This window comes from Neoarius graeffei, chromosome 7, assembly GCF_027579695.1.
Source record: "Neoarius graeffei isolate fNeoGra1 chromosome 7, fNeoGra1.pri, whole genome shotgun sequence".
Classification (NCBI taxonomy): domain Eukaryota; kingdom Metazoa; phylum Chordata; class Actinopteri; order Siluriformes; family Ariidae; genus Neoarius; species Neoarius graeffei.
This window is the reverse complement of record NC_083575.1, coordinates 83,463,743-83,475,521: the sequence shown is the minus strand read 5'-3', so window position 1 is coordinate 83,475,521 and position 11,779 is coordinate 83,463,743. Positions and strand designations below refer to the sequence as shown.

Sequence of the window (11,779 nt, the reverse complement as noted above, 5' to 3'; positions counted from 1 at the left end):
CTTTCAAGCACCACTCTATCTATCTATCTATCTATCTATCTATCTATCTATCTATCTATCTATCTATCTATCTATCTGCTTCTTCTCTATCTATCTATCTATCTATCTATCTATCTATCTATCTATCTATCTATCTATCTATCTATCTATCTGCCTATCTATCTGCTTCTTCTCTATCTATCTATCTATCTATCTATCTATCTATCTATCTATCTATCTATCTATCTATCTATCTATCTATCTATCTATCTATCTATCTATCTGCTTCTTCTCTATCTATCTATCTATCTATCTATCTATCTATCTATCTATCTATCTATCTATCTATCTATCTATCTATCTATCTATCTATGTTGGATGAAGAAAAGTGAAAAGAACCTGTTGGGATCCGAAAGAATCGACTCTTAACATGTGGTGAACTGATTCAAATGATTTGACTCACTGAAGTGATACGAGTCAACAGAAATCTCGCGATATTTTCAAGGTGGCCCGAAGGTTTAGAATTTGAAGTCTCGCGATATTTGTAACGGGCCTCACTTTTGCGGGAAACGGAGGCAAGTAAAAAGCCGGTGGGAAGTCATTGACGAAGCGCGTGGCTTTGTTGGTCTCATTGTTGTTTAGTGTTATAAATTCGTGTTGAATCGGATATTTAAATCGGTTCTGGGGGGATCAAAGCTCTGGATTTAATTTGTTTTTTTAATTAGAAGAAGATAAAATAGTAAAGGATGTCTGAGACGGAGGGAAGCGTGGACAAACAGCGGGAAGAAGAGGCTCGAGTTGATACAACAACAGCAGCAACAACAACAATAACAACAATCACAACAACACAGGTGAAATAAACAACACCTCAGACAGGGCGATAACCCGGGGTTTTATTACGCGTTAATTTACCGAGAACTGAGGAATAACTGTGTAAGACCGCTGTAGGTTTCTGTGAACATCATCGAGTGGACTAACTTTTGGGCGAAATGAATCAGCTATAGCGTGTTAGCATGTTAGCTCGCTAGATCTGCAGTGTATTGTTCTTTAGCTTAGCTGTGTGATGAGGTAAGCTAATAACGCACTGTTCGCAGGTTTTTTTTATTATTATTTCTCAAATTATATTTTGTGTCGACAGTTTTGATGCTTAACGTTTTTGTTCTTGGGTCTGTTATTAAAAACACAACAACCACAAAAAAGCCCAACAGGAAATTAATTATACTACTTCCGGAATATGTAGTCATATAAATTCGGCAAATTGTTTTTCTTCATGCTAGTCACAAGCTTTTTTTTTTAGCTTTTATTTATTTAAATCATAACTTCTAAGTCGAAAGAGAAACGAACAAACCCTGGGGAAGAGCTGTTGCTGTGGTATTAAAGCTAAAGATAATGCTAACAACCGAGCAAAGCAGAATCAATGGAGCTCCATGTTTGTGTTGAGGAAGCTACAGGTTTACATTCCCATCACGTCACATTATAGAACACAGAAGTGCCTGGAGAGCAGTGGGGGTGATGTGCCTTGCTTAAGGGCACTTCAGCCATTCTTGCTGGTCCAGGGAATCGAACCAGCAACCTTTTGGTTCCAAAGGAGGCATGGTGGTGTAGTGGTTTGCACTGTTGCTCCCTGGTTTTGAGCTTCCTGAAGGTTATTTTCGCATGGAATTATTCAAAAGAGGTATTAGGACGCCCTTTAGCCTTTACTTCAACACAAAACTTGATTTACGATTGAGCAGATTCCTGAAGAGTCTGGGAACAAACAATAGTGAAAGAATTAGATTTTTCTCGTCGATTTATGAACCGAACACAGAATGACACTGTGTTTGTCCTCATAAATTCACTACGGGGACTCAACATGCCACGCCGCCTGAAATGTTGCTCTCTTCACTTGCTTGCCAGCTGACAGCACTTTCACTGTGGCGTTTTTTTAACCGACCCCTGTATTACTGACACTGTCTGATGTGCTCGGAGACAGTCAGGGCTCTGAGTGTTTTTAACCGACCCCTGTATTCCTGATGCTGTCCGATGTGCTCGGAGACAGTCAGGGCTCTGAGTGTTTTTAACCGACCCCTGTATTACTGACACCGGGGTCAGGGGATGATCGGGGCTCTGAGTGTTTTTAACCGACCCCTGTATTACTGACACTGTCTGATGTGTTCGGAGACAGTCAGGGCTCTGAGTGTTTTTAACCGACCCCTGTATTACTGACACTGTCCGATGTGTTCGGAGACAGTCAGGGCTCTGAGTGTTTTTAACCGACCCCTGTATTACTGACACCGGGGTCAGGGGATGATCAGGGCTCTGAGAGTTTTTAACCGACCCCTGTATTACTGAATCTGTTCGAGCTGCTCAGAGACATTCGGGGCTCTGAGTGTTTTTAACCGACCCCTGTATTACTGACACTGTCCAATGTGCTTGGAGACAGTCGGGGCTCTGAGTGTTTTTAACCGACCCCTGTATTACTGACGCTGTCCGATGTGTTTGGAGACAGTCAGGGCTCTGAGTGTTTTTAACCGACCCCTGTATTACTGACACCGGGGTCAGGGGATGATCGGGGCTCTGAGAGTTTTTAACCGACCCCTGTATTACTGAATCTGTTCGAGCTGCTCAGAGACATTCGGGGCTCTGAGTGTTTTTAACCGACCCCTGTATTACTGACACTGTCCAATGTGCTTGGAGACAGTCGGGGCTCTGAGTGTTTTTAACCGACCCCTGTATTACTGACACTGTCTGATGTGCTCGGAGACAGTCAGGGCTCTGAGTGTTTTTTTTTTTTTTTTAAAGATATTTTTTTGGGCTTTTTGCACCTTTATTGGATAGGACAGTGTAGAGACAGGAAATGAGTGGGAGAGAGAGAGACGGGAAGGGATCGGGAAACGACCCCGGGCCGGAATCGAACCCGGGTCGCCCGCATTCACGGCATGGCGCCTCAACCACCTGAGCCACGACGCCCCCGCTCTGAGTGTTTTTAACCGACCCCTGTATTACTGACACCGGGGTCAGGGTATGATCAGGGCTCTGAGAGTTTTTAACCGACCCCTGTATTACTGAATCTGTTCGAGCTGCTCGGAGACAGTCAGGGCTCTGAGTGTTTTTAACCGACCCCTGTATTCCTGATGCTGTCCGATGTGCTTGGAGACAGTCAGGGCTCTGAGTGTTTTTAACCGACCTCTGTATTACTGACACCGGGGTCAGGGGATGATCGGGGCTCTGAGAGTTTTTAACCGACACCTGTATTACTGAATCTGTTCGAGCTGCTCGGAGACAGTTGGGGCTCTGAGTGTTTTTAACTGACCCCTGTGTTACTGACATTGGGCTCGGGGGGGATGGTCAGGGCTCTGAGTGTTTTTAACTGACCCCTGTATTACTGACACCGGGGTCAGGGGATGATCGGGGCTCTGAGTGTTTTTAACCCACCCCTGGATTACTGAATCTGTTCGAGCTGCTTGGAGACAGTCGGGATCTGAGTGTTTTAAACCGACCCCTGTATTACTGACACTCTCCGATGTGTTCGGAGACAGTCGGGGCTCTGAGTGTTTTTAACCAACCCCTGTGTTACTGATACCGGGGTCAGGGGATGATTGGGGCTCTGAGAGTTTTTAACTGACCCCTGTATTACTGATGCTGTCCGATCTGCTTGGAAGCAGTCGGGGCTCTGAGTGTTTTTAACCGACCCCTGTATTGCTGACACTGTCTGATGTGCTCAGGGACGGTAGGGGCTCTGAGTGTGGCTCCTCCGTGACTGTTTCAGCCCTTAAATCATCTTCAGTGCTTGAAGAAGCCCGTCTAAAAAACTTCCTCAGCTTAGACTGCACCATTGTTTGGTTTACGCAGAGGTAATTACTCCACCGCACCAGGCCGACTTGCTACGATTGGTTGAAGGCTTGGTGCCTATTTGGTTGTTGTGTAGTTGAGTTTTACACAAAGAAAAAAAAATGTTTAAAAAAAAAAACCTTATGTAATTGAACCCAAGTATGACAACTGTGTATTAATCCAGGGTATGTAACTGTCGTCTTTATCCTCTCTGGTGATGAAGCTTTTGTGTCCTCGACAAAATGGCAGCAAGTCTTTGGCTTGCATTCGAGCGGTGATGTTCTCTTCTCATTGGTAAACGTGAGATTGGAGTACGAGTCTCTAAAACTCCTCGCTAAATTCCGACCTCTGGCAAATAAAAAACATAAACACCGTCTCAACTCGATTCCTTTTCAAATCTACAGTGAGTAAACTCTCACTCACTCGGCGCATCACCTCTACCGTGGAGCTTGTCATGTTTCTCATGCCATCATAAGACAAAAGTAAAAGACGGTTCTGTTATTCTTTGGAGGCTCTTCTTTCTGTAGTCCCGTTTGAGTAACCACTCCATGCCTGTCTTTAAGGATGGTGTTTCAGGTGCTGAAGCAGCAGCGCAGGATGGAGGTGAGCAGTCGTCCTCTCCCGTGGCTGAAAAGGTGAAGGTCGAGCAGTCAGCAGGTTATGAAGAGAAAGTGGTAATTGTGTGCTTTGGCTTTACTTTTATAGCTGGAAATTCAGATGGAGAAGGTGGGCGGGACTAACCTTCCTGGCCTAAACCATTTTTTATCCCCACGCTAGAAAACGGACCGGACCAACAGATTCGAGTACCTGCTGAAGCAGACGGAGGTGTTTGCTCACTTTATTCAGCCTGCTGCCCAGAAGACCCCTACCTCTCCGCTGAAGATGAAGCCCGGCCGTCCTCGCATTAAAAAGGACGAGAAACAGAACCTCCTGTCTGCCGGAGAGTAAGTCCTCCTCCTGCTTCTCTCACGTGATTCTTATGAGTGTTCTTCTGTAGCAAGTCACTTTAGTCACTAGGTACTAGAGCAGCGGCGACAATTATTGACACCGTTTTGGATTTATCAATTAAAAAAAAAAACAATTTTACAAAGGTGAGTTTCAGTTCCAACAGTTATTATTGGTTAATTAATCAACCGAAAGACCCGCCCCCTCGCCCTTTGATCTTGTTGTCTGATGACAGCTTGTTACCAGAGATGGATTTTTTTTTTTTAATAAAAAGCACGATCAGCAATTTGAGGAAAACCTGGATGTTCTCATCGCATGGTGGAAAGATCATGGACGTGTTTTTACTCATCAAATTCACCAATATTTCTTTATCTCCTTGTCGAAACCTACTTTGTTTCTCTTTCATTTGACAGCCGGCATTTTGTATCTAAACCTGCGTTTGAGAAGTCACGTGCGTGAGGTGTCGATAATAGTGATCACTCACCAGTGTCCACCGTTATCGACACCCTGTGGAATTAAGGGACATTTACAGCTGTTATGGATCCATCTTTGTGTAACATTGTTGAAGTCAATGAAGTACTTTAAAAAGATAAGTCCTGCGATTTATAATACATTTTTTTTTTCTGATTCATAACAGAATGGAATGTTTATAGAATATTTGGAATCTGATTGCAATAAATAGAATTAGACCAGAATTCAATTCCTAGCATAGAAAAAAATGACATGCTTGAAATATTCAGATTTTTCTATTCCATTCAGTGTGTTTGTGTGTATATATATCTAAAAAAAAGTGTTTTTTTGGTTACAATATTGGTAGACATTTTATATCTTTTAGATGTAAGTTTAAAATTTCAATTTTAAAAATCGACCTTTGACGTGGAGTTTCATGTGGTTACAATGTCAGTTGCCTGTTGACTTTTATTGGTAAACTAGAAATTAATACAAACAACGAATGATTCACAAAATGTGATCTACGAAAGTGGAACAAAAAAGATTTTCTGACAGGTTAAACGTTATCGGTTCATTTGTCGACAAACATTAGAATTACTTCCTCATTCACGTCAGCATCGGCATCGATTATATTTATATAAAAAATATTTTGTATGAAATATAAGTCTATGTCAAACAAATTTAAAATTAAATCTGTTTTTTGTTAACTGAATACCACATAGTGATGTTTAAAAAAAAAATAAATTATTTATATATATATATATATATATATATATATATATATATATATATATATATATATATATATATATATATGTTATTTACCAGCTTAAGGTCGGTCCATATGGTGAAATACTTTTATTTAAGGCCGAGGTCACGGTATTTCACGAGACGGATCGACCTTAAGCTGGTAAATAACATATTTAAAAATCATCACTATGTGGTATTCGGTTAACAAAAAACAGATTTAATTTTAAATTTGTTTTACATAGACCTATATTTCGTACATGTAAAACAAATTTAAAATTAAATCTGTTTTTTGTTAACCGAGTACCACATAGTGATAATTTTTAAATATGTTATTTACCAGCTTAAGGTTGATCCGTATCGTGAAATACCGTGACCTCGGCCTTAAATAAAAGTATTTAAGGCCGAGGTCACGGTATTTCACCATACGGACCGACCTTAAGCTGGTAAGTGATATATTTATTTTTTTTCTTTCCCAAATTCTAACAGAAAACGAGAGCACCCGAAAGGGAAAACCGAGCCGAGCCGCCATTTTGAATCCTCATTCACGGCTGTAATGCAAATGGCTTCCTCCTTGGTATACAAGTGCACTTCCATGGCAGGAAAAAAACCCTACATTTTGCCGCCTATGTAGTCCCCTATTTATACAAAATTGACTCATTCAGGATTCAGCCATGTTTTTGCTCGGCGTTAGCAACAGTTAGAGGTTTTTAGCTTTCTCCTGAAATGTTTTCTTTTATTTCTTCTTCCTCAGGGTAGTAAAACTCGCTTTCGCTGTGAACACTGTCGTTATCGCTATCCATGCTGTAAAATTAATGCTGCTATTCTCCTGAGAAATCCGAAAATAAATGTTGACAAAAATTGCAATGATGTTTGTTGTTGTGAACGAGCGAGTCGCCAGAGGTCCGTATTCGGGGTCCGTATCGTAGGATACGGACCCGCTCACCAGCCAATCAGAGCGCAGGATTTGATGGCAACCGGACCGCAGAAAAAAAATATAAATAATCATCTGGGTGTCGATAATTGTGGAACAGTGTCACATGATCTGATACACTAAGTAATCAGGAATCAACTTTTTTTTTTTTTCTTCCTTCAGTCGAAGTTTGAGTAACTATTCATGCACAATTTATGGATTGAAAGTCTTTTCTACTTTGCAAAGGCTAAAAGGTTGTTTAAGGTGTCGATAATTGTAGCTGCCGCTCTAGTTACTTTTTTTTTTTTTTAATATAAACAGTATCAGACATGGTACTAGGGCTACACAAATATTATGTCAGTTTGTGGCTGAATGCAGCGTCTTGTGCAGTAAAACCGACTCGGGTATACAGACCTGTGGGGAAAGTAAATGTTTATGACGTGTAATCCCACTTCGCTTTGAGAAATTAATCTCAAGACTAAACTTCAGTGGAAATCCCACGCATAATGTCTCATTAAATCATGAATGTGGTTATTTTGAGCACCCACCAACACAGTTGTATTCCTTGTTTTAAAGTTCAGCACTTCAGATTTGTTTTTCAAAAAAGACTGCACACTTTTTTTTTTTTTGAAACGTTAACTTGATCATTGCAAATCATTAAAACTGCAAAATCAACAGTGTTAATTTAACACCTATGCCTTACTTCAGCTTGTATGCTTGTCTTCTGTTCAGATTACATCCCCAACAGATGTTTTGGGGTTTCTCTTTTCATCATCAATCTTGGGTCCTAATTTTAGACCAGCGTGTTTAACTCATTTTCACCGAGAGCCACATCGCTGAATTTCCACGTCACTAAAGGGCAACCATGAAATCTGCCTGGCAAAATTAGTGTTTTCAACAAGTTTTGAACACCGTTTCATTGGGAATCAGTAAAAAAACAAGATGAGTTTCCCATTCACTTCATTTGATTCCGTTTCAATACATTTCCAACTTTTTTTGTTTGATATCTTTTAACATCGAAACATGAAAATGAGTGCAGTCAAGAATTTATTCAGCATGTCGATAGACTGTAAACTCATCTGTCATCACCAGTGTGGCAGGAAAAACTCAAGTTTGGTTTCAATAGGAACATCTTTAAAAATCAACTTCCATACATTTCCCATTCATTCATTCCCAGTATATTCAGGCTTATTCTGTCCACGTTCACTGGATATGAGCAATTGTGCGCTCCGATTGGCTACTGTACTGCTAGGATATCAGCTCATATACCGTGAGTAGAGAGAAACAAAATGGTAGTGTTTTACTGAACCAACCGAGGACGAAGTAAAAACTACTTGAAAACAAAACCACAAAAAAAGCAACAAAACATGGAATAAAAGTATTTGATGGTAAGAACGTGCCTTTTTCTTGTTCAGGAAATATTCTAGCATTTTTCACAAATACCCCTTTTCCACCAAATCAGTTCCAGGGCTGGTTCGGGGCCGGTGCTGGTTCACAACTCGTTCAACTTGCGAGCCAGCTGAGAACCAGTTTGCTTCTCCATAGCTCAGGGTGCTAAGGGAAGCCACGTCAGTTACGTCGCTGTATACATCAGTTACATCGCTACGTTTGCATAAACCTTGGTGCGAATATCGAAGCAAAAACACGGAAGAAGCAGCAACAACAACAATAATAATAATAATGGCTGACTTCGCGTTTGTACAGCTGCTGCTTCTCGTCGCTTAAAAATGGCATTCTTTCGCGGTCTTATTGTTGTTGGTCTTAACCAGGGCTTTGAACCGGTTCAAGGAACGAAAACGAAAACTTTTTCTATTTCACATGGACCAGAAACGAAACCAGAAACTTTATTATTTTTTATGTTTTGGAACAGAAACGCTTATTAAAAATAATGGTAACCGGTTAATACCGGTTTTTATTTCGTTCCTCAAAGTTTCCGTAGCCTACAAATAAAAAAGTCATTCTTCTCCTGCGCAAGTTTCTATGACCCGCTGGGTTCACTTCCTGTGTGACGTTCGCTGACTGAATGGAGAGAGCGGGAGGGTGGACTACTATCACGTCTCCACATCTTAAATAAGAGGTAAATATTACAGTCTATTGTTATTCAAAAATGTCAATTTCAAACACGATATCAATATATTTGTCCACGTTAATGAGAGGCTCGCGAACATTAAATGACGTTAACCTCTGTTAGCCTATCAGTGCATAGGGCCTGACTAGCCTTTGGTAACACACTAAACGAATTATCTTTCATTTTTGGCACTTTTTCTGTTTGTGTAGATGGGAAGACATACTGAGAATCCAAATCGCCAACATTTGAAATAATAATCCCATCTCGTTATCTCTAGCCGCTTTATCCTTCTACGGGGTCGCAGGCAAGCTGGAGCCTATCCCAGCTGACTACGGGCGAAAGGCGGGGTACACCCTGGACAAGTCGCCAGGTCATCACAGGGCTGACACATAGACACAGACAACCATTCACACTCACATTCACACCTACGCTCAATTTAGAGTCACCAGTTAACCTAACCTGCATGTCTTTGGACTGTGGGGGAAACCAGAGCACCCGGAGGAAACCCACGCGGACACGGGGAGAACATGCAAACTCCGCACAGAAAGGCCCTCGCCGGCCACGGGGCTCGAACCCAGACCTTTTTGCTGTGAGGCGACAGCGCTAACCACTACACCATGCCGCCCTGAAATAATAATTGTTTTGAATTATTTCTTGTCTTATTTAATGAAGGTTGTAATAGAATTAGCCTACATTTGGCTTAAGCTGGATGAGACAGAGACATAATTTTATAGCCACTTGTTAAACAGCTGACCGGGAACGTAATTAACCGTTCTGGGAACGAAATGTTTTTGTTCTAACCGGTTCGGGAACGTCTATTTAATCGTGGAACCCAAAACCGGAAACGTTAAAATTCCGTTTCTGTTCGGAACGAACCAATAGGAAAAAAATTCTGGTTCAAAGCCCTGGTCTTAACAACTCCCCGCTGACGTAAGCGGTTCTTTCCTCTGGCCCAGCAGAGAGTTGGTGCTAGCCTGGAACCGGTTTTTCTGGCCCCAGAGCCAGTTCTTTGTCAGTGGAAACAGAAAACCCGGTTCCAAACTAAGCACTGGCCCCGAACCAGCCCTGGAACTGCTTTGGTGGAAAAGGGGCATTATTGTTCCTGTCATTTCACTGTTCTGTTTACATTCTTCATCTTCAAGCATTTAAAAAAAAAAAGACTGGTTCAAAAGTTTTGAAAATTACAGAACTGAAATGTCCAAGGAAGAATTAAATAAATGACGAAAGCTATTTTATACCTCGGCATGACAGCGAGACCACTTTCTACAAAAAAACAACACTAAAGTCAATTTGTGCAGCCATCGATAGGTTTTTAAGAAGTCCTCCGAAGCGGAAACTTTGTCAGAAGTTTTGTATGAAGTTTTTATTGATCAAATTTGCAAAAAAATAAAAATGCTGTTTCTCAAAATCCAGTTACTGTGGATAGAATGAAACCATTATTCCGTCAATGATCGTTGTACGCGGCTTATAGCTGTCAGCTCATGTACGACTCGATTTGGTGGAATAATTAAAATATTCCAGTGTGTTTTGTTTGTTTTTAACATTAATGAAAATAAGCGCAGTAAACAATTTACATTCAGTATCAGAACTTGCCTGTCCTCACCATTGAAAAACTGTGGCGATATAAAGTGAGAGAGAGACAGACACACGGAGAGAGCGAGCAAACTAAAATTGGCTCACTCTTAGCTTCCCAAAACAAGCAGACTTGCGTCCGCTTTTCCTGAAAGCGTCAACTCTTTATCAACTTTCCTTTTCTTTGACAACATCTTGATGCCTGACCGCAAGAAGCCAGCTCATGATCATTCTTTAGTCATTGAATGACTAGCTGTTTACTTGAAATAGGTTGTCACCATCTAGTGGATGGATGATGAATTGCATTTCATGGTTGAGGTAAAGAATGGAGAAGCTTTGGTCGCATGCGGCCTGTTTCGAATCTTTGTGTGGGCCGGATTTGACACCCCTGTTTTAGACTACGTTCAGACTGCACCCTGAAACGACCTATATCCGATTTTTTTTTTTTTTTGCCCATATGCGACCTGTATCCGATTTGTTATTGACAATCTGAACGACACCGATCCGATTTTTTTCACATGCGACCCAGGCCGCTTGGATATGTGGTCCTAATTCCGATGCATATCCGATATTTTCACATGCGACTGCAGTCTGACCGGACAGGTCGCATTCATGCGACCTACACGTCATCAACAAGAGACAAACGTCACTATTCTGCGTTGGCTAATCCCGCCTCTTTGGTGGAAAACAACAACATTTGTACAGTTTTCAGAATTTAAATAGACTTTTTTTTTATAGAATTGATCAAGCTAATGGTGGATTTGGTAGGGACCTGGATGTTGATCTGTTAGCCTGATTTAAATAAAACAGTTTCTATAACTGATTTATAACTTAAACCATCCTGTATTACAAGATTATAAGATTGTTCTGGAAATTTCCAGTAATTTGACACCTTCGGTCTCATTAGTCTGCTGTTAATCAGATTATTGTGCGAGTTCCGCCGCTGCCACAAAAACCACATCGCCAGGTCTCGCCTCATCTCCATAGCAAACTGCACTGGTGTTTATGCACCTTGAGCCAGCGCTGAGAGAAGTTGCAGAATTCAGCTGGCTATAAACAATCTAAATAAATATTTATAAAAATGTAGAAAAAGTTTATTAATATGACGAAATAAATATGTGCAAATTATTAAGCCTGAATTAAGAGCTTGGTAATACAGCGGCCGTATCCCAAATGACTGCCTACTGAAGCTCGAGCGCACTATATGGAGTTTAAAAATCCATTACTTCCTAGTAACATGTAGTGCACTTATATAGAAATTAGAGACATATTTAGGAGTCAACCCTCGTTACCAG

The 11,779-nt window shown here is 41.0% G+C and overlaps 1 protein-coding gene across 1 annotated transcript in view; it reads left to right on the top strand.

Moving 5' to 3' along the window:
- Positions 1-548: 548 nt before the first annotated feature.
- smarca5 (SWI/SNF related, matrix associated, actin dependent regulator of chromatin, subfamily a, member 5) overlaps positions 549-11,779 on the top strand; it is a 54,804-nt gene continuing 43,573 nt past the window's right edge. Inside the window, exons 1-3 of the mRNA XM_060926519.1 lie at positions 549-830; positions 4,353-4,463; positions 4,567-4,733. Coding sequence (XP_060782502.1) covers positions 726-830; positions 4,353-4,463; positions 4,567-4,733 — 383 coding nt within the window. The 5' untranslated portion in view covers positions 549-725. The remainder of the gene's footprint in view (positions 831-4,352; positions 4,464-4,566; positions 4,734-11,779) is intronic.